Source organism: Notolepis coatsorum, assembly GCF_963971535.1.
Source record: "Notolepis coatsorum genome assembly, chromosome: 2".
NCBI lineage: Eukaryota > Metazoa > Chordata > Actinopteri > Aulopiformes > Paralepididae > Notolepis > Notolepis coatsorum.
This window is the reverse complement of record NC_140166.1, coordinates 63,700,500-63,724,396: the sequence shown is the minus strand read 5'-3', so window position 1 is coordinate 63,724,396 and position 23,897 is coordinate 63,700,500. Positions and strand designations below refer to the sequence as shown.

General features: G+C 44.0%; 2 protein-coding genes across 3 annotated transcripts in view; both read left to right on the top strand.

Moving 5' to 3' along the window:
• iqgap1 (IQ motif containing GTPase activating protein 1) overlaps positions 1–14,215 on the top strand; it is a 139,386-nt gene extending 125,171 nt beyond the window's left edge. The window contains 6 exon segments of the mRNA XM_084338230.1: positions 1,758–1,845; positions 3,614–3,817; positions 5,378–5,544; positions 8,602–8,724; positions 11,471–11,579; positions 13,664–14,215. Coding sequence (XP_084194356.1) covers positions 1,758–1,845; positions 3,614–3,817; positions 5,378–5,544; positions 8,602–8,724; positions 11,471–11,579; positions 13,664–13,786 — 814 coding nt within the window. The 3' untranslated portion in view covers positions 13,787–14,215.
• A 5,931-nt stretch (positions 14,216–20,146) lies between these two features.
• crtc3 (CREB regulated transcription coactivator 3) overlaps positions 20,147–23,897 on the top strand; it is a 65,944-nt gene continuing 62,193 nt past the window's right edge. For both annotated transcript variants that reach the window (XM_084308986.1, XM_084308985.1), the window contains exon 1: positions 20,147–21,220. In XM_084308986.1, the coding sequence (XP_084165112.1) occupies positions 21,089–21,220 (132 nt within the window). In that variant the 5' untranslated portion in view covers positions 20,147–21,088. The remainder of the gene's footprint in view (positions 21,221–23,897) is intronic.

The window sequence follows — 23,897 nt, the reverse complement described above, 5'->3', positions numbered from 1 at the left end:
CTGTCTGTCTAACCTGTCTGTCTAACATGTCTGTCTGTCTAACCTGTCTGTCTGTCTAACCTGTCTGTCTGTCTGTCTAACCTGTCTGTCTGACTAACCTGTCTGTCTAACCTGTCTGTCTGTCTGTCTAACCTGTCTGTCTGTCTGTCTGTCTAACCTGTCTGTCTGTCTGTCTGTCTGTCTGTCTAACCTGTCTGTCTGTCTGTCTAACCTGTCTGTCTGTCTGTCTAACCTGTCTGTCTGTCTGTCTAACCTGTCTGTCTGTCTAACCTGTCTGTCTGTCTGTCTGTCTGTCTAACCTGTCTGTCTAACCTGTCTGTCTGTCTGTCTGTCTAACCTGTCTGTCTGTCTAACCTGTGTCTGTCTGTCTAACCTGTCTGTCTGTCTGTCTAACCTGTATGTCTGTCTGCCTGTCTGTCTGTCTGTCTGTCTGTCTGTCTGTCTAACCTGTCTGTGTGTCTGTCTGTCTGTCTAACCTGTCTGTCTAACCTGTCTGTCTAACCTGTCTGTCTAACCTGTCTGTCTGTCTGTCTAACCTGTCTGTCTATCTAACCTGTCTGTCTAACCTGTCTGCATGTCTGTCTGTCTAACCTGTCTGTCTAACCTGTCTGTCTGTCTAACCTGTCTGTCTGTCTGTCTGTCTGTCTAACCTGTCTGTCTGTCTGTCTAACCTGTCTGTCTGTCTAACCTGTCTGTCTAACCTGTCTGTCTAACCTGTCTGTCTGTCTAACCTGTCTGTCTGTCTGTCTAACCTGTCTGTCTGTCTAACCTGTCTGTCTGTCTAACCTGTCTGTCTGTCTAACCTGTCTGTATGTCTGTCTAACCTGTCTGTCTGTCTAACCTGTATGTCTGTCTGCCTGTCTGTCTGTCTGTCTAACCTGTCTGTCTGTCTGTCTGTCTGTCTAACCTGTCTGTCTAACCTGTCTGTCTGTCAGTCTAACCTGTCTGTCTGTCTAACCTGTCTGCCTGTCTGTCTGTCTGTCTAACCTGTCTGTCTGTCTAACCTGTCTGTCTAACCTGTATGTCTGTCTGCCTGTCTGTCTGTCTGTCTAACCTGTGTCTGTCTAACCTGTCTGTCTGTCTGTCTGTCTGTCTGTCTAACCTGTCTGTCTGTCTAACATGTCTGTCTGTCTGTCTAACCTGTCTGTCTGTCTGTCTAACCTGTGTATGTCTGTCTAACCTGTCTGTCTGTCTAACCTGTCTGTCTAACCTGTATGTCTGCCTGTCTGTCTGTCTAACCTGTCTGTCTGTCTGTCTAACCTGTCTGTCTAACCTGTCTGTCTGTCTGTCTAACCTGGCTTGTCTGTCTGTCTATCTAACCTGTCTGTCTAACCTGTGTCTGTCTGTCTAACCTGTCTGTCTAACCTGTCTGTCTGTCTGTCTAACCTGTCTGTCTAACCTGTATGTCTGTCTGTCTAACCTGTCTGTCTGTCTAACCTGTCTGTCTGTCTAACCTGTCTGTATGTCTGTCTAACCTGTCTGTCTGTCTAACCTGTCTGTCTGTCTGTCTGTCTGTCTAACCTGTGTCTGTCTGTCTAACCTGTGTCTGTCTGTCTGTCTGTCTGTCTAACCTGTCTGTCTGTCTGTCTAACCTGTCTGTCTGTCTAACCTGTCTGTCTGTCTGTCTAACCTGTCTGTCTGTCTGTCTGTCTGTCTAACCTGTCTGGCTGTCTGCCTGTCTGTCTAACCTGTCTGTCTGTCTGTCTAACCTGTCTGTCTAACCTGTCTGTCTGTCTGTCTGTCTAACCTGTCTGCAGCACCAAGCGTCTGATTGTGGACGTGATTCGTTTCCAGCCTGGAGAAACACTGACTGAGATCCTGGAATCGACGGCAGCCCCGGAGCAGGTCAGTCCATCTCTGTACCCTGACCCCTGACCCCTAACCCTGACCCTAACCCTGGAGCAGGTCAGACCATCTCTGTACCCTGACCCCTAACCCTAACCCTGGAGCAGGTCAGACCATCTCTATACCCTAACCCCGGAGCAGGTCAGACCATCTCTGTACCCTGACCCCTGACCCCTAACCCTAACCCTGGAGCAGGTCAGACCATCTCTGTACCCTGACCCCTAACCCTGGAGCAGGTCAGACCATCTGCTAGATTTTTACACCCAAAAGTAAAGGTATCCAGTCGAATTTGACCACTAGTTGATGAAATTGGCGCTATAGAGCACAGTGGGAGAAAAGGGCTGTTCTTCCAGGACGTGCACGAGGACGTGCACAGGGTGACGTATGACAGAGTGCACTGGAGGCGTGTCAACGTGCCCTGGTGCTGCAATTTAATTGGTTGATAGGATCTCCCTCGAAATCTCACCAGCCATCAAAGGAGGAGTCAGAATGAGTCCCAATGATACACCGAGGTCCGTGAGACATGTAATGAATAAAAAAAATCGAATAAAAGAAAAAATGATAAACGATCGAAAATCCGACTATACTCGGGTTTTGGCGCTCAACGCATGGCGAGATAACCCGACTATAGTCGTGGTTGGCCGTGAATGAGTTAACATGGATGGGATGTAAACATAGGATCCATAAAGGAATATCTTATCTTATAGCAAAGAAAACGGACTTTGCAGAGATATGCAGTAGGAGATGTATTCAGCTTGTAGACTATAAACTAGCTGTTTGAAATAATAACTTGGATACCTTTTAATAAAATAAATGACTATTAGAAGAAGAAAAAACAAAACAGGACATTTCTAGTTTCGTTCCCTTTTTCCTGACAATGAAAGTTTTCTTTGTATTATTACAATTAGGGATGTCCGATATTATCGGAAAATATCGGTATCTGTTTTCAAAAAGATTTTATTAAATTTTTTTACATTTCTATAACCTTTATTTACCCAGGCAAGCAACAAGCAAGTAAGAACAAATTCTGATTTTATTTATTGTCAAAAGTATGCATAATGTTGTGTTAATTCCACAACAAGAGATATGTAATGTTAATTACCTGAAATTATTCCGTCTTTTGGCGGGGGAAACCCTGCATATATCAGTATCTGTTGATATCGGTATCGGAAATTAAGAGTTGGACAATATCGGTATAGGTAAAAAAGCCAATATCGAGCATCCCTAATTACAATTTTTTTTTTTATCTACTTTTTCTCCCCATTTTTCTATTTTTCTCCCGTCCCCAATTTCGTATCGTCCAATTCTACCCTCCCCTGTCTCGAACGCTGTTAGGCCACGCCTCCCACTGGTCGGCTGCAATGTGGACGAAGCCTTGCATCACGTGTCCCCTCCGGTACACGAGGAGGCAGCCTGTCGCATCTTTTCACCTGTACAGCGCGATCTCTCAGCGGCGAGGAGGAGTAACGCGTGGGAGGGTCACGCCGCCCCCGTCGCTTCCTGATTCTACTGCGCAGGCGCACCAACCGGCCTGTAGGAGTCGCCGTCCACAACGTCCGATCCCCACCCGCCAGCTTCCCACCCCCTAACACTTGCCAATTGTATTAGTATGAACGACCAGCCAAGCCGGTAGCAACGCCGAGAGCTGGGCTCGAACCCAGCGTCTCCTGCGTTGGTGGCGAGAGCCTTGCCCACTGCGCCACCTAGCCGCCGCCCGTCCCTAATTACAATCTTGACTATTAAACACTCTGACTTCCTGTGTGGACAGGAAGTGGAGTACCAGCGTACCATGCAGCGCCGGGCCGTCAGAGACGCCAAGACTCCGGAGAAGATGAAGCAGCCGGCGCTGGACGACAGCCTGACGCTGCAGGGCAAGAAGGACAAGATCCACAGCAACCTGCAGCGCCTGGCCGAGCTGGGCAAGGTCCACCCTGAGAACCGCTACCAGGACCTCATCAACGACATCGCCAAGGTAACGCATCATCAACACACTGTATATACCTCTCTATATAGCTACCAGGACCTCATCAACGACATCGCCAAGGTAACACGTCATCAACACACTGTATATACCTCTCTATATAGCTACCAGGACCTCGTCAACGACATCGCCACGGTAACGCGCCATCAACACACTGTATATACCTCTCTATATAGCTACCAGGACCTCGTCAACGACATCGCCACGGTAACGCGCCATCAACACACTGTATATACCTCTCTATATAGCTACCAGGACCTCGTCAACGACATCGCCAAGGTAACGCGTCATCAACACACTGTATATACCTCTCTATATAGCTACCAGGACCTCGTCAACGACATCGCCATGGTAACGCATCATCAACACACTGTATATACCTCTCTATATAGCTACCAGGACCTCATAGAATAATAATGCAAACAAGCTAGGATAATAAGAATACTAATATAATAAAAGAAAGAAAGTAAACAAGCTAGGATAATAATCAAATAAACAAGCTAGGATAATAAGAATAGAAATATGATTGAAATGTCCATCTCGAAAGTCATGGAAAAAAAAGTCTACGAACAGGTCGAAAAGTACCTCACAGGGAAAAAATCTAATCTACGAATTCCAATCTGGCTTCAGAACGTCCCACTCCACTGACACATGCCTTCTCTATCTGAACGACCACATCAAACAAGAGGTGGACGCGGGCAAATACTGCGGCATGGTCATGCTGGACCTACAAAAGGCCTTCGACACTGTCAATCACTCCACTCTGATCGACAAGCTAAAAGCAATTGGTTTTGATAGTTTATCAGTGAGCTGGATGCAATCCTACCTGGAGGGGAGAGAACAGATGGTGGAGGTAAACGGTACAGTATCCCTCGCCCTACCCGTCAACGATAGAGCAACAGCCAACGCTTGTTTCTTCTTGACTAAATCCGTCACCCGACTCCATATTTCCACTTCATTCTTCCACTTCTCAAAAGACGTCTTTTTGTCCAGTCCCGGCGGCTGCCTGTAGTTAGTAACGTTGGAGGCCGACATCCTCTGCTACCATGTTAAGTTGCAAATAAGACGACTGTTTTCTTTGCATTCATGTTTATTTCACGCTCTCCACAGCGTAGTGGCCACAGCCTTCCTCCAGTCCAAAACAAGTGACGCGCAACAACAGCGCCCATTCACCTCTTCACAGATGACCGTAAAGGCTGCAGTAGACGTTAACTTAACAATCCCAATGAGCTGTGATGTTCCACAAGGAAGCATACTAGGACCGTTACTGTTCCTAATCTATGCAAATGGATGTAACCGTACTGTATATCTGTGTCATAAATTTTATGATGAGTTGAAAATGGGGGACCCTGATGTAAACAAGACGAAAGTCTTTCTCTGGTCTGCATCCCCTTAACAATTGTGTGTATTCATGAGCCGTACTGTATTGTACCCATTCTGCAATCTGTTAATACAATTTTCAATCAATCAATCAATCAATCAATCAATACAGTAAGTGTACCCAGCAGCAGCAGCAGCAGTAGTAGTGACAGGTTGACGTGTGCGTTGCAGGACATCACGAACCAGCGGCTCTACAGGCGGAGGAGGAAAACTGAGCTGGTGAGACTAAAGGAGACCAACACTGCGCTCAACTCAAAGACCACCTTCTACAACGTGCAGACCGACTACTACAACCAGTACATTAAGACCTGCATGGACAACCTGGCCAGCAAGGGCAAGTAAGTACCTCTGTCCGTCTCTCAACCCCAACCCAACCTCCTCACTTCTCATCCCAATCATATCCATACAAACTGACACATTCTATTTAGTATGAAAAACGAAACATGATTCCCAGCTTTAAGAGTTGAGAGTTTTGGAATGTGAAATTGTTTAGTGAGTAGCGGTGTAAAGGTATCCGTACCGAACCGAACCGTTTCAGTGTGTACCGTACCGAACGGCTGTGTAGTGTACCGAACGAATACAACGGTATGTTAACCACTAACGACCGCCCACCGGGGGCTGTTTTTTTCACAATCTAATATAATTATTATTATTTAAAAAAAAAATTACAAGTCGATTATTCATTTCAATATAGAATATTCATTGACAGCCCTACAAGTACAATTAGTTACTGCACACTACATCACCCCTGAATGGAACATGGAAAGCCAAACTTTCCCCCACTGTACCGAAAACCCTGTACCGAACCTTGACTTCAAAACCGAGGTACGTACCGTACCGTGGTTTTTGTGTACCGTTACCCCCCTAATAGTGAGTGATGTTATCTTCACAGAATCTTTGCTGATATACCAAATCATATATGAGGTGATGGCGTGCTAGTTAGGTCAGAAAGTCGGGACCAATCGGATGCAAGGCAACAGATTCAGTCAGATTATTCAACCTTTCTTTCTTGATGCAGGTGGTTTAAGTGATTTTTAGGAATCCCAGCATGTCAACATAATATTTCTCATGATACTGTTTATAATAAAGTGTGTTTGCGCCACAAAAGGTGAAAGGTCAGTGAAATGTCATAACTCGTAAACCACAAGTTGGTTTACCACTTGTTAGTTTACCACTGGTATTTAGTACTTGGTAGTTTACCACTGGTATTTAGTACTTGGTAGTTTATCACAGGTATTGGTCTTTTAGTAGGGATGGCACGATACCACTTTTTCATGTCCGATACCGATATCACAGCCTTGCGTATCGACCGATACCGATCCTACCCCCACCCTCCCCTCTTAACCCTTTCACTGCCACACGACAGAAGGTTAACCCTTTACTATCACACAACCGACAGTCGCCGGCTGTTGTGTAGCAGTGAAAGGGTTAACCTTCTGTGTATTGTCGCAGTGAAAGGGTTAACCGTTTGGTAGTGCGGCGGTGAAAGGGTTCAAAACAAAAACCTGTGTTTATTAACCTAGCCATCTATAAAACATCATGCTAAAACTGTGAAACAAATGTCCTACTCCCCTGCATATGGCTCGCTGATAACAAACTATCATTACACATGGGCAAAACGGAGTCCATTCTCTTCGGTTCAAATAACAAACTCAGCAAGACCGACGGCTTCTCAGTTGCAGTGGGTGACAATATTGTCACAAGGAAAGACGAAATTACCTACCTGGGTTCCATCCTAGAGGCAAATCTTTCCTGTGACAAAATGGCATCCAATGTAATAAAAAAAGTCAACCAACGAACTAGATTCTTGTACCGGATCTCCTCTCTGGTAAACAAGAATACCCTGAAGACTCTGGCAGGAGCAAACTGGTCAGACTACTACTTGACCTTACCCCCAGAACCCACCTCACCCCTGCCCACTTTGACAACCTAGGATGGCTTAGAGTAGACGACAGAGTACAGCAACTTGCAATGGGCCTGGTCTACAAGATACACTATACGACTAAGGTACCCATGTACATGTCAAAATACTTCCCAAAGGTCAGTGAATACCACAACCACTACACCAGAGGAAGCTCAACAAATCATGTTAAACCCAGATTCGGCTCAAACAAGGGACTAAATACGTTTTGCAATTATGCCACATCAATGTGGAACGCCCTACCCAAAGCTGTAAAGGAATGTGAATCCCTACCCATATTCAAAACCGCTCTTAAAGAGCACCTACGGGAGGCTGTAATTCGAAACTGGCCACCGTAAATGCCCAAAACCCCCACCACCTCCTAATAGACAGTCTCCTCCCCACCGCATGTATATATTCCCTCCCCGCCATATGTATATTTCTCTCCCACCCACCCACCCCCTCCTAATGTACAGTCCCCTCCCCATCATATGTATATACTCTGTCAGGATCTAGGGGTAACAGTACTGTATATTTGAATACCGTTTATGTCACAAATGTATCAGTACTAAATACCTATATGTCCCTATGCCATAAATGTCATGTATGTTGTGTATGTCATAAATGTCTATATGAATTGAAAATGGGGGACCCTGATGGAAACAAGACAAACGTCTTTCTCAGGTCTGCATCCCCTTAACAATTGTGTGTATTGAGCCGTACTGTATTGTACCAATTTTGCAATCTGTTAAATAAAGTTTTCATTCATTCATTCATTCATAAAGGAAGAAATACATAGCAAACATGACTCAGTTATGCAATAGTGCTGCTGCTTTTTATTTAGTTAACATCTTTTACGGCGATTTCATGACTGCTTCCTGTCCTGTGTTGACAGTAGTCTCTCTCTCTCTGTGTTGACAGTAGTGTCTCTCTGTGTTGACGGTAGTCTCTCTGTATCTCTCTCTCTCTGTTGACAGTAGTCTCTGTCTCTCTGTGTTGACAGTAGTCTCTCTGTCTCTCTCTCTCTGTGTTGACAGTAGTCTCTCTGTCTCTCTCTCTCTGTGTTGACAGTAGTCTCTGTCTCTCTCTCTCTGTGTTGACAGTAGTCTCTCTGTCTCTCTCTCTCTCTCTCTGTGTTGACAGTAGTCTTCGTCTCTCTCTCTGTGTTGACAGTAGTCTCTCTCTCTCTGTGTTGACAGTAGTCTCTCTCTCTCTGTGTTGACAGTAGTCTCTGTCTCTCTCTCTGTGTTGACGGTAGTCTCTCTCTGTGTTGACAGTAGTCTCTGTCTCTCTCTCTGTGTTGACAGTAGTCTCTCTCTCTCTGTGTTGACAGTAGTCTCTGTCTCTCTCTCTGTGTTGACGGTAGTCTCTCTCCGTGTTGACAGTAGTCTCTGTCTCTCTCTCTGTGTTGACAGTAGTCTCTCTCTGTGTTGACAGTAGTCTCTCTCTGTCTGCCTCTCTCTCTGTGTTGACGGTAGTCTCTCTCTCTCTTCAGGATGTCTAAGAAGCCAGGGGACTCTAAGGCCAAGAAGAGCAAGCAGGTGTCTCAGAAATACACTGCATCCCGTCTGCATGAGAAAGGAGTTCTGATCGAGATCGAGGATCTTCAGACCAGCCAGTGAGTTTAAACTAGACATGCTTCCCATTCATGACCCCTAGAGGAAGAGCCCTATTGATGTTGGTGACCCCGCGACCTCTAGCGCCACCATCAGGCCTGTTACAACCAAGCATAATATGACTTGCCCTAAGGCCTCAACAGTCACAGGAATATGGCTTGTTTCCCGGCAGGCCCTGGTTGTATGGAAGTCGGACACGTTTTTACCAAAAATAACAATTTATTTAACAACAATTTCTTAAAGGACAAAAGTGGAGAGCTGGGTGTGCAGTGCACCAGCCTCCTTGGTTCAGGATACAATAAGGTCGCTTTCACACAGGGGCTGTTTGGTCCGGATTATCGGACCAGAATTCGATAGTCCGGTTTTTCGGGTTTGTGTGAATGCGCGTCGAACTCTGTTCGCGGACCAAACACGCGAACTGCCTGAAAACGTAGGTCTCGGTTCGGCTTCATCGAACCAAACGCGAACCAAATATAGGAAGTGCTTATTATTACCGGTCCTTACCACTGCTCGCAGCATTCATTCACTGCAAAACAACCACACTGCATCTATCTATCTCTCTATCTCTCTATCTATCTATCTATCTATCTATCTATCTATCTATCTATCTATCTATCTATCTATCTATCTATCTATCTATCTATCTATCTGTGCATCTTGGGAAGAAGGAAGAAAAAACGCGGCTTATTATATTATTAATAAAACAGCTACTTGTGGGCACTCATAAAAACAACGTGGTACAAGTGGTACAAGTTGTTTAGCGAGAGGATGGTGGTAATGTGCTTCAATAGAACAATGGATCAATGCCATGTCAAAACTCGCCTCCGCTGATCTGGAGGGCTCGCAGTCCAGACACACACACGCGCGCGCGCACACACGGGCTCGCAGCCACACACACATTTCCACTGTCCAATAGCCGAGCGCCCTTTTCGACCGCGTGACATTGTTCAGAAGGTTCGGTCCGCCTGACAGATTTCTATGTGAACGCAGGCGAACCAAATGAAGAATGCAACAATGTTGCAACTTCACCACCAGAACCGCACCGAGTCCTCCAAAACTATATGTGAAAGCGACCTAAAAGTAAATGACAGTGGGCAAAAAGCAAAATGGTGGGAGCACAGGTGAGAGAGAGCACAGCAGTAACGAGCTCCTGGTCTGCTCATAAAGGGCGCCGTGGAGCCTCGTCACCACACCTGTGTTTAATTACACAAAAGCAAGTGTGTCAATTTCAACAAAGAACATGTCAATTACAACTCACCAATTAGTGACACCACAACGTGAATGTATCACCAAAAGAGACCGTAAGTAGACCCTCCACCATGTGAAAGTACACATAACAAGGCCAAATGGGTGCATCACCCCATCTGTTGGTTGCATCATCAACACATTTCCCATACTAAGGACGTATGAAGTCCTCCATACTGCGTTTTCTTCCCCCAGAGACCAAACCTGCTGTGATCTGACCTCTTTAAGAACTCCCCAGAGACCAAACCTGCTGTGATCTGACCTCTTTAAGAACTCCCCAGAGACCAAACCTGCTGTGATCTGACCTCTTTAAGAACTCCCCAGAGACCAAACCTGCTGTGATCTGACCTCTTTAAGAACTCCCCAGAGACCAAACCTGCTGTGATCTGACCTCTTTAAGAACTCCCCAGAGACCAAACCTGCTGTGATCTGACCTCTTTAAGAACTCCCCAGAGACCAAACCTGCTGTGATCTGACCTTGTATAACCGTTCGTTATACAAGTATCACAGAGACATTTCAAAGGTACTCACAGTTGCACGAGGGTCTTGGACAGATAATCGCAATGGTTTGAAAGCTTGGCGTTGCTAATAAACATTTTAAATAATTTTTATAAACTGGTCAACACAGCTTTATTTCCGGCATTGGGTGCCTGATGCGCCTGTGCTGTGATCACAGCGCAGGCGCATCAGGCAGCTAAAGCCGTTTTGAGCAGTGTTGACCAGTTTATAAAAAATTATTTAAAATGTTTATTAGCAACACCAAGCTTTCAAACCATTGCGATTACCTGTCCAAGACCCTCGTGCAACTGTGAGTACCTTTGAAATGTCTCTGTGATACTTGTATAACGAATGGTTCGGGTAGGACCAGTTCTTTTTTTTTTATCCACTTTTTTTATCCACTTTTTTCAATTCCACTGTGCCAATTCTCCCTTCCCCTGTCTTGAACGTTGCTTGCATATGCCCCCCACTGGCCGGTTGTAGGGAGGATAGAAGCCTTGCATCACGTGTCCCCTCCAATACACGAGGAGGCAGCCTGTCACATCTTTTCACCTGCCAGCACGGACTCTCATTTGGCGAGGTGTAACGTGTGGGAGGCTCACACTACCCCCGCCATTTCCTGTCTCTGCTGTGCAGGCGTCCCCAACCGACCTGTAGGAGTCGCTGTCCACAACGTCCAGATTACCACCCATCGACTTCCACCCACTAATTGAGTTAGTATGAGGCCGGCCCAAGCCGGAGGCAACACCGACAGCCGGAGTCGAACCCGGTGTCTCTTGCGTTGGTGACGAGCGCAATGTCCGCTGCGCCACCCAGCCGCCTGGGTAGGACCAGATCTTCATGGTAAATCTAGGTTGGTTTCCTATTGAGGAGCAAGGGACTGTGGATTCACTCGGCCAAACCTTGTTGGTGTGCATCACAGTCACGAAAGGGGCTAGGTCTGGGTCAGTACAGCAGGTACCAGAGGGTCTGGGTCTCACTGACTCTCCTCTCTCTGCTCCTCAGGTTTAAGAACGTGATCTTTGAGATCTCTCCTGCAGAGACCGTGGGAGTGTTTGAGGTGAAGGCTAAGCTGATGGGCGTTCACCTGGAGACCTTGCAGCTGGAGTACCAGGTAGAGAACCCTCACCACCTCCAGACCACCTGCCTTATGATGTGTTTGAGGCAGAGCTCCAAGTGGAAAATATCTATAATATATAACTATAGTTATGAGCACTATCAGTAAAATATTTACAATGCTTTATAACGAAATTCATAACACATAAAGCATTTTGACACAATGACTGATCATAATCCGAATTTCCCCAAGAGGATCAATAAAGGAATATCTTAGCTAGGAGATATTATAGTGACTGATCATAATGTTAACTAGGAGATATTATAATGACTGATTATAATGTTAGCTAGGATATATTATAGTGACTGATCATAATGTTAGCTAGGACTCTGAGATATTATAATGACTGATTATAATGTTAGTTAGGAGATATTATAGGGACTGATCATAATGTTAGCTAGGAGATATTATAGTGACCGATCATAATGTTAGCTAGGAGATATTATAATGACTGATTATAATGTTAGCTAGGAGATATTATAATGATCATACATGTTAGAGAACATTAAATTATCTCGTATTTTGTGTTCTGTTCCAAGGGAATTGTAATGCTCTTCATTTTAATTGTGAGCGAGATTGAATATATGAACGCACCAATGATTGGCGTTGCTATGGTGACAAAAGGTGCACTTGTATGACTGTAATAGCTATGAGATGTGTGTCCGCAGCACGTAGACTTTCAGCCACAAGAACCATGAAACAGGGATGCTAGTGAGCTAATGCTAATGAGCTAAGGCTAGTGAGCTAATGCTGGTGAGCTAATGCTGGTGAGCTAACGCTGGTGAGCTAACGCTAGTGAGCTAGCGCTAGTGCGCTAACGCGAATGAGCTAATGTTGGTGAGCTAACGCTAGTGAGCTAACGCTGGTGAGCTAACGCTAGTGAGTGCTAACGCTAATGAGCTAATGTTGGTGAGCTAACGCTAGTGAGCTAATGCTAGTGAGCTAACGCTAGATGGGGAATCAGACCTTACTGGAGGTTTGTACCTTGACGTCTTGCCAACAGTTGGCATGTTGCCTTTTTTCCCGACACGGTTCAGATGATCCATGCACGTAGATTTCAGATTCAGATTCAGATTACTTTATTCGCCATTTCATACAGGTACAAAATGGAACGTGTTTTGGCATTACAGTGCATACTTTTTTCACATTTAAGAACAATACAACAGTAAATAAATAATTTTAAGTAAAGTGCAAGACAGGACATAACAGTGAGACAACAATAAGACTGTGGAAGTGCGGTGGTTGGGGACATGGATTTAATGGTTCCTCCCCAGCATACAGTTAGTATGTTGAAAAAGTAGTTCAGCTAGAGCTCAAACTCACTGCTTCTAGATGTGTTAGGCCGACATTCTGTAGCTTTATTAAAATAAAATGTAAAAGTGAAATGAATTTAAATGGCTTTTTTAATGTATCTTATACTTTTGATCTGACGTGACATCATGTTTACATGTCTCCTATACTAAAATCATGTTTACATGTCTCCTATACTAAAATAATAATGTTTACATGTCTCCTATACTAAAATAATAATGTTTACATGTCTCCTATACTAAAATCATAATGTTTACATGTCTTCTATACTAAAACCATAATGTTTACATGTCTTATATACTAAAATCATGTTTACATGCCTTCAATACTAAAATCATGTTTACCGGTACATGTCTCCTATACTAAAATCATAATGTTTACATGTCTCCTATACTAAAATAATAATGTTTACATGTCTCCTATACTAAAATCATAATGTTTACATGTCTCTTATACTAAAATCATAACGTTTACACGTCTCCTATACTAAAATCATGTTTACATGTATCCTATATGTCTGACGTGACACCATGATCATAATGTGAATTGAAAATGGGGGACCCTGATGTAAACAAGACGAAAGTCTTTCTCTGGTCTGCATCCCCTTAACAATTGTGTGTATTGAGCCGTACTGTATTGTACCCATTCTGCAATCTGTTAAATAAAGTTTTCAATCATCACGTCCCCTAACCCTAACACATGTCTCCTATATGTCTGACGTGACACCATGATCATAACGTCCCCTAACCCTAACACATGTCTCCTCCCAGCACCTGCTCCAGCTGCAGTATGAAGGCGTGGCCGTAATGAAGCTCTTTGACAGAGCTACCATCAACGTCAACCTTCTCATCTTCCTCCTCAACAAGAGGTTTTATGGCAAATATGGAAAATAGAGAGGGGAGAGATGGGTTAGATAGAACGGGGAGAGCGGGGTTGGGGGAGAGCAGGGATAGGGGAGAGCGGGTTAGAGTTAACCGATATTATCTAGACACCCAGTTCTTCTGGAAGTTTACCTTCATGTTACCTTGAAGTTTACCTTCATGTTACACGCTGCAATTGCTTTACGTGCCTTATGCTAAACCATGTGCCTTATTCACAATTGATAAATGCCTTATTCAGAATTGATAAAAAATGTCTTCAGAATTGACAAATGATTGATAAATGCCTTATTCAGAATTGATAAAAAAAATCTTCATAATTGATAAATGCCTTATTCAGATTTGATAAATGTCTTATTCAGAATAGACAAATGCCTTGTTCAGAATATATAAATGCCTTATTCAGAATAGACGAATGCCTTATTCAGAAGATAAATGCCTTATTCAGAATAGATAAGTCACTTATGTTGGTCATCAACCAAGCCCTCTTATTAGGACAATCAGAATGTTTCCATGTCCGTTTTTGTCTTGGAGAAATTAGTATCGGCTTCCTGTTAGCATTAAGCTAAGTATGGTCTGAAACAGTCCTTTGATAAGGTTGTAGTTCTGTTTCTATTACTAGGCTACAACTTACGGAATAACAGAACCGCTTGTAGTTCTATATAAATGGTTGCGATCATCGCTGAGTTTCACTAGCATCGCTAACTAATGCTAAACGGAGGTTAGGGTTAGCATCGCTAACTAATGCTAAACGGAGGTTGCTACCATTTTCTCAAAAGTGTCATTTGGTCTGTGGTTCAAGATGTATCTGTATTTCTGCTTTGAATATTACAAATATTTTGTGCATGAGCTTTGATTATTTGTAGAATGTTTTATGTAAAGAGCACATTTTATTTCTTGTTTTGAGATGGTTTATTTGGTGACCAGACAGTTCATTTGGTGACCAGACAGTTCATTTGGTGACCAGAGGGTTTATTTGGTTACCAGACAGTTAATTTGGTGACCAGACAGTTAATTTGGTGACCAGACAGTTTATTTGGTGACCAGATGGTTCATTTGGTGACCAGTCTCTATACAGTCTCTTTGACTGAAGTAAAGAGTAAAGTGTAAAGAGGCAGCTGAGTTTTCTTCATATTATTCACATATATTGTTCTGATTGGAGCACTGGGTTTTTTATTAACCCCCCCCCCCCCCCCAAACTCTCATTTTGGTGACAGTTTGTGTGAAGTATCGGTAAACCAATCAATCATAATGCTCAGATTTAGAGGTAAATGGGAGCTGAAATACCAGCTGCAGAACGTGTTTAGCTGGAGAGAGACAGACAGACAGCATACAGCTTAGCTGGATGAAAAGAGAGACAGACAGCCTACAGTCAGTTTAATTAACAACAAATGAGCCATATAATGTGGTGTTGAGTCCAGAGTTTTCTTTTACAAAGTATTTTTGTTAGATCTTTATTTATGCTGCATGTGCAGTGAGTGCCGTACTCTGAAGGAAGAAGGCCAGACCACTAGGTGGCAGTCTACACCAGCCAACACATACAAAGGATTCATTGGACCAGTTGGACGTTTCAAAACACGATGGTTAGAGACAGATACAGGCGGGGATGGTCAGACGGGTGGAGATGGTTAGAGACAGGAGATGGTCAGACAGGTGGAGATGGTTAGAGACAGACAGGCAGGGATGGTCAGACAGGTGGAGATGGTTAGAGACAGAGACGGGTGGAGATGGTTAGACTCAGAGCAGCTGGATCAAAGGAAGGATGGACTCCTCATTTGTTTTCTTGCAGGCCTGTTTGAAACGTTTCCAATTGCTCTATTTAACTTAATCTGCTATATAAACAGAATTTGTCAGTCCGAGCTGCTGTTATATAAAAATAAAAATAAAAGCTTAGAGATGACATTTCTCAATCGGCTCAGATGAAGCTGTTTACAAAGGGAATTGTTTTCAATGAGGTCCCCCCCCCCCCCCCCCCCCCCCCCCTCATGAGATGGCAGTATGCCTTCTGGTTACATAATGATGAAGTAGTGAATTAGGATAGTTGTTGGTAAGGTCACCGCTGACAAATATTCAGGATATTATTTAGTAGATTGAAACGTCTCTGCTTTACATTCCATTAAATGTCTTTACATGTTTTAAAATAAAGCTTTATAAATACTATGTGTTCTTTCCATGGCTGCCGGGGCCTGACGCACCTCCCATTGTGGCCCAATGATTTCCAAGGTTTTTATATACACCATATCTACAAAGTTTAATGTGCAGGACTTTATGAATAATGGGTTTGTTCGATTCAAGGTAACTAGCTTTGTTTATTATTATAATAGCTCTTTTCTGTAGTTTAATAATAGGATCTATATTTGTTTTATAAACATTCCCCCAGACCTCAACACAATATGACATGTATGATGTATGGCACAACACACGAGTGAAAAATACAATATATGCAAACATTTCTGATTTAACAGCTCCCTTGTTTTGTACAGAATACCAACAGATTTGGCTAATTTACCTTTGATATAATGGTAAATGGCTGCCTTTTTATATAGCGCTTTACAATTTGTTACTCACATTTTTACCCATTCACTCTCATTCACACAACGACGGCGGAGGCAACCATGCAAGGTGCCAACCTGCTCATTGGGAGCAATTAGGGGTTAAGTGTCTTGCTCAAGGACACATCGACACACTGCCCGGGAGGAGCGGGAATCAAACCGGGAACCTCCGGATTGCCAGACGACTGCTCTACCTCCCGAGCCACTGTCACCACATATTGTATATGTGGCTTCCAACAGAGTTTGTGATCTATAATCACACCTAAACTACATATCTATAAATTCTTAGATAAACTACATATTTTACATGTCTGTGGTTCGTGGATGAACTACATATTTTATACAATCTGAAGACATGTGTTGAAACAGTGATTTTTTTTGCACCCTATTAAATTTTTTTCTGAAGATGTGCGAGTTCTGATGACTGTATGGTGCTGATCTCAGTAGCACCAGTCCCCATCTGAACTGGTTTAGTGCATGAACTCATACTTTATGTTTGGTTTCTTTCTGAAACCAGTCCCCATCTGAAGTGGTTTAGTGTATGAACTCATACTTGATGTGTGGTTTCTTTCTGAAACCAGTCCCCATCTGAAGTGGTTTAGTGCATGAACTCATACTTTATGTGTGGTTTCTTTCTGAAACCAGTCCCCATCTGAACTGGTTTAGTGCATGAACTCATACTTTATCTTTCTGAAACCAGTCCCCATCTGAACTGGTTTAGTGCATGATGTGTGGTTTCTTTCTGAAACCAGTCCCCATCTGAACTGGTTTAGTGCATGAACTCATACTTTATGTTTGGTTTCTTTCTGAAACCAGTCCCCATCTGAACTGGTTTCTTTCTGAGCTGGACATTTGGACACACTGTGAGCTTCCGACCTCTGACCTTCAGTGGAATGCACCTTCAGTCTATGATGCATAGGATGATGTCATTCTTCTCCAAACAATAGAAACATTTGGTAACACTTTCTATAACGCCCATGTCTATAATGCCTTATAAATGTACTTATAATGCATTATAATATGCTTATGATACTATAATTATTCATAAGAACTCATAAATATTCATAATGCTTTATAACAATTCACATAACACATTATAAAGCATTTTTATAATGACTTATAATGTCAAGTATAATACTTCCACTTTTAAGGAGTCACTTATTGATCAAACGTTTACATAAAAGTAAAATACACAGCTACAGGTAAAGTAGAGTTCTTCACGTATCTATCATTTGAGTTATTCGTTTTTTGGGGAACATTACATTAGGGATGTTTACATTAGTTAACAGTACCTTACCATTACTCCATTTATTGTGTGTTATGACCCGTTTTGTAATTTTATACATTTTACAACATTTTGTGTGTTCTTGCATATTCAATCAAATAAATTTCACTTTACCTAAGGCAATTGGAAGTAGAAAGGGTAACCACTGCGCTCAGACAGGTGCGTAGTCCAAAAATAGTAAGTCACAAAACACTGATGAAGGCCGGACGGTCGAAAACATTTTGTGCGTATTAAAATTAAATAATACGATATTCCTTGAGTGCAGTCCCTAGTACCCCCCTTTTTTGTGACTTTACCTAAGGCAAACGTATTACAACTATGAGCATTGTAATACACTATGATCCTTGCAAAGATATGTTCATGACTGAGTGACGACAAGCAATTATGAACAACAACGAACAACCATAACCATATAATTGACCTTCATCTGCATCTCAACTTCAAGAAGACTTATTTATCTACAAGACTCTTCTAGGAAAGCCACCTCAATACCTCTCCAGCCTCCCGCACCTTATCATCAAAAGTTATCATATTTGTTATTTTTTCAAAAAAACTATTTTTTTTGTATCTTATTATATTTAACCGTTATCCTATTTAAGGTGTTTTTGTTAGTTATCTTATTATATTTAACTGTTATCCTATTTAAGTTTGTTTTTAACTGCTCTACTATCTTATTTGACCTCTTATCTTAACTATAAAGTCACACGGTGGAAAGCATTTCACTGCACGGTACATTTACTAAGTATGTGACGAGTAAACTTGATTGAGTGGCTCCCCGTCTACTATACAATACAGACCTGCATGTGGGCGTGGTCCTGGACATGAAGACCACTGAGACAGACCTGCATGTGGGCGTGGTCCTGGACATGAAGACCACAGACAGACCTGCATGTGGGCGTGGTCCTGGACATGAAGACCACTGAGACAGACCTGCATGTGGGCGTGGTCCTGGACATGATGAAGACCACTGAGACACAGACCTGCATGTGGGCGTGGTCCTGGACATGAAGACCACAGACAGACCTGCATGTGGGCGTGGTCCTGGACATGATGAAGACCACTGAGAGACAGACCTGCATGTGGGCGTGGTCCTGGACATGAAGACCACTGAGACAGACCTGCATGTGGGCGTGGTCCTGGACATGATGAAGACCACTGAGAGACAGACCTGCATGTGGGCGTGGTCCTGGACATGATGAAGACCACTGAGAGACAGACCTGCATGTGGGCGTGGTCCTGGACATGATGAAGACCACTGAGAGACAGACCTGCATGTGGGCGTGGTCCTGGACATGATGAAGACCACTGAGACACAGACCTGCATGTGGGCGTGGTCCTGGACATGAAGACCACAGACAGACCTGCATGTGGGCGTGGTCCTGGACATGATGAAGACCACTGAGAGACAGACCTGCATGTGGGCGTGGTCCTGGACATGAAGACCACTGAGACAGACCTGCATGTGGGCGTGGTCCTGGACATGATGAAGACCACTGAGAGACATACCTGCATGTGGGCGTGGTCCTGGACATGATGAAGACCACTGAGAGACAGACCTGCATGTGGGCGTGGTCCTGGACATGATGAAGACCACTGAGAGACAGACCTGCATGTGGGCGTGGTCCTGGACATGATGAAGACCACTGAGAGACAGACCTGCATGTGGGCGTGGTCCTGGACATGATGAAGACCACTGAGAGACAGACCTGCATGTGGGCGTGGTCCTGGACATGATGAAGACCACTGAGACACAGACCTGCATGTGGGCGTGGTCCTGGACATGATGAAGACCACTGAGACAGACCTGCATGTGGGCGTGGTCCTGGACATGAAGACCTGCATGTGGGCGTGGTCCTGGACATGAAGACCTGCATGTGGGCGTGGTCCTGGACATGAAGACCTGCATGTGGGCGTGGTCCTGGACATGAAGACATGCATGTGGGCGTGGTCCTGGACATGAAGACCTGCATGTGGGCGTGATCCTGGACATGAAGACCTGCATGTGGGCGTGATCCTGGACATGAAGACCTGCATGTGGGCGTGGTCCTGGACATGAAGACCTGCATGTGGGCGTGGTCCTGGACATGAAGACATGCATGTGGGCGTGGTCCTGGACATGAAGACCTGCATGTGGGCGTGGTCCTGGACATGAAGACCTGCATGTGGGCGTGGTCCTGGACATGAAGACCTGCATGTGGGCGTGGTCCTGGACATGAAGACCTGCATGTGGGCGTGGTCCTGGACATGAAGACCTGCATGTGGGCGTGGTCCTGGACATGAAGACCACTAGGACAGAGAAGACAATCTGACGATGGAGAATGTCTGGGCGTCTGATTGATTGATTGAAAACTTTATTAACAGATTGCAGAATGGGTACAGTACAGCTCAATACACACAATTGTTAAGGGAATGCAGACCAGATAAAGACTTTCGTCTTGTTTACATCAGGGTCCCCCATTTTCAATTCATCTCTACCTCCACACTGTGGCCAGTAGGGAAACAAGGCTTTTGACAGCTGGTGTGTTTTTCAGAGAGCAGACCTGGAGCCTGGACCTGCTGGAACCGAACCCGGCACCTACCATACTGGACTGGACTGTTGAGTTTGAGGACAGATTCTGTTTGACCCGGTCTGGGTGGATTATCATCAGAAGACTTATCTGAAGCAGCCCTACCTACCTGGTTGTTACTCCAAGAGTGTGGATTCATTCAGAGACGTTTCATCTGATGATTTTAATAAACCGCTGTCTCCAGATCGGTTAGTCTGTGGATTGTTGCGGACTGTTCCTACATTAACAGAAGTTATTCGGACTGGTCGGAGGTCAGTCAGTGGGTGGGATGGGACTGAACTGAACCAACTGGACACTTGTTGAATCTTCCCGTTAGAATAGCATGATGGCGAGGAGCCAAACTAACTTATTAGACCGTGTCTGTGAGACGACATGAGAACATCTCTCTTCTTGACAAACTGTCCTGTAGTTTTAGTAAGAGACCGTTTTGACAGACGCAGTTTGCAGTTTGTTACAATCAGACTAGTAGAGATGATGACACTACTGCTAGCAGCTAGCTAGCCTGGCGTCAACAAACAACAAACTTGATGCTAACTGGAGCTAGCCTAGCAGCTAACACTACTCTGCTATTATTTGAACAAGACTGTCACGTTTTAGTAAACCGACATTAGTAACTTTTCATTTGGTTTTTGTCAGTTCTGCTAACTTTAAGCTTCTTGTTTCCCTCACTGACTCAAACAACATCAGGAGGAGACGTTAGCGGCTAACAACAACAACAAACTTGATGCTAACTGAAGCTAAACCAGTTAGCCGCCGACCAGTGATGATGGGACCAGTTTCCTCCTGGAACCCTTTAACGGGTTACTAACTAAAGAGCCTTTTTTAACGAGTCAAACAACTTGACAACACGTTTCTATAGTTAGTAGCTGGGCTGGGGGTTGTTGTTGTTCAGAGGACCGCGGCGGCCTGCACCATGTCCGGATCCCCGGGCTCAGGTGGCTCCAACCCCAGGAAGTTCAGCGAGAAGATCGCCCTCCACAACCAGAAGCAGGCGGAGGAGACCCGGGCCTTCGAGCAGCTGATGACCGACCTGACTGTGTCCAGGGTGAGTCTCTGTGTCTGTCTTAAAACATGTTCTTATGGATTCATAATATTATACCTGACTGTGTCCAGGGTGAGTCTCTCTCTGTGTCTGTCTGTCTTTAAACATGTTCTTATGGATTGGATTCATATTATACCTGGAAGTGTCTCTGTGTCTGTCTTAAACATGTTCTTATGCCTGGATTAATATTATTATACCTGACTGTGTCCAGGGTGAGTCTGTGTCTGTCTTAAACATGTTCTTATGGATTCATAATATTATACCTGACTGTGTCCAGGGTGAGTCTCTCTCTGTGTCTGTCTTTAAACATGTTCTTATGGATTCATAATGTTATACCTGGAAGTGTCTCTGTGTCTGTCTGTCTGTCTGTCTGTCTGTCTGTCTGTCTTAACATGTTCTTATGGATTCATAATATACCTGGAAGTGTCTCTGTGTCTGTCTTCAACATGTTCTTATGGATTCATAATATTATACCTGACTGTGTCCAGGGCAGGGTGAGTCTCTGACTGTCTGTCTTATTAAACATGTTCTTATGGATTCATAATATACCTGGAAGTGTCTCTGTGTCTGTCTTCAACATGTTCTTATGGATTCATAATATTATACCTGGAAGTGTCCAGGGTGAGTCTCTCTCTGTGTCTGTCTGTCTTTAAACATGTTCTTATGGATTCATAATGTATGTCATGTCATGTATCTCATATGTTATGATGAATTGAAAATGGGGGACCCTGATGTAAACAAGACAAAAGTCTTTCTCTGGTCTGCATCCCCTTAACACTATCAATGCCGGCCTTGTTTATATTTTTACCCGGTTGAATGCCATCATCCACTTCAATGTTAGCGTTAAAAACGCATAACCTATGTTTTAAATTATTGCTATGTGTCTAATCTGCCCGTCGCTTATCAATGACTTGTTTGCAGTCAACATTGTCGAAACGGATTGTTTTTTAATCGGTTCATATTAGTGTTGTCAAAAATATCGAAGTATCGATACTGAATATTTAAAACGGCTTCGATACTCATTTCCCGAAGTACCGATACTTTCTGCAGTATCGGTACCAGCTGGCTTGCTCCCGCAAGTTGTTGACAGACAGACGCGCTGCCAGAGCCTTGCCCTTCCGCCTCCTCCTCCTCCTCGCTCAGAGCAACAGACACAAGCTGCTGCAGCCTCCTCCCCCTCACAGCCGGGCAGCGCAGCCCTGTCTTCAGTTTGTAAACAACGCTATTATTAGCTAACGTTAGCTGTCGTTCCTCCGTTAGCTTAATGCTAGCTAGCTGGCCACCTATTACTTCATGGAAACGGAGTAACGTCAAGCCGAGCCCACTACACCAGTACACGCATGAACTCGACACAACTACCCCGTTTCCAACGTTAGGTCGAGCGGAGCCGGAGCCCATCCTACACCAGTACACGCATGAACTCGACACAACTACCCCGTTTCCAACGTTAGGTCGAGCGGAGCCGGAGCCCATCCTACACCAGTACACGCATGAACTCGACACAACGTTATCCCGCCTCCATGAAGTGTCCAATTAGCAGCAATGTTGTTGAAAATGTAACGTTAATAAATGCTCCGAGCATAGCTCCGGAGAAATCTCTCTCTCTCTCTCTCTCTCTCTCTCTCTCTCTCTCTCTCTCTCTCTCTCTCTCTCTCTCTCTGTCTCTCTCTCTCTCTCTCTCTCTCTCTCTCTCTCTCTCTCTCTCTCTCTCTCTCTCTCTCTCTCTCTCTCTCTCTCTCTCTCTCTCTCTCTCTCTTGGTATCGAAAGTATCGATACTTTTCAAGGTATCGTATCGAAGTCGAAATTCCAGTATCGTGACAACACTAGTTCATATCCTTTTTATAGCATTTCGAAAAGCTATCGTTCTCTCGAAAATTTCCGGGGAAATAGAAAGATTCCCCCATAAACGGCATTTATTGGAATATTCTCAAATACACTAGACACGTTGTCAGTCATCGTTTTCAAATAAACGCTAGATTATCAAGTTCAAGTTTCTTTATTAGTTGTCATACAGAAGTACAGAATACTTTTATACAAAATGCTTCTTTCTGTTTCGCTCCAGAGACTGTGCTAGGCAAAGATAGATAATAAAATAAGTATAGCAAGTATAAAATAGAAGTCAAGTACGTAGACAAAATGTTCAGTATATACATATTATACATACAATGCTCTATGTAGAGTAGAAGTAACTGAGTTACATACAATATACTATACAGTGCAAAGCAGAAGTCGGATGAGGTACAATTTAGGTACAATATAACTTACAGTAAGGTGTGTAATGAGGTATGGGTTGTAGTGCAAATTCTTTACCGATAAATATAAAGTGTGCTTAGGTGTACTAAAGTGGTTAAAGTGGGTGCTGCAGTGAGTTGTATGTTTAAAGTGAGTGTGTGCGTGTGGATGTGTGTGCTGTGAGTGCATTTGATGGTTGTTACATAGTGTTATTGTTCGTTGAGCATCCTGATGGCCTGGGGATAGAAGCTTCTTCTGAGTCTCTCTGTGCTTGCCATGAGACTCCAGTATCGCTTGCCTGACCGCAGCAGTTCAAAGAGGCAGTTGTTTGGGTGGCTCGAGTCTTTGATAATTCTCTTAGCCTTGCCCATGCACCGCTTGTTGTAAATGCCCTGGAGAGTGGGAAGCCCCCCTCCAATTGTGCGTTCGGCTGAGCGGGCCACTCTC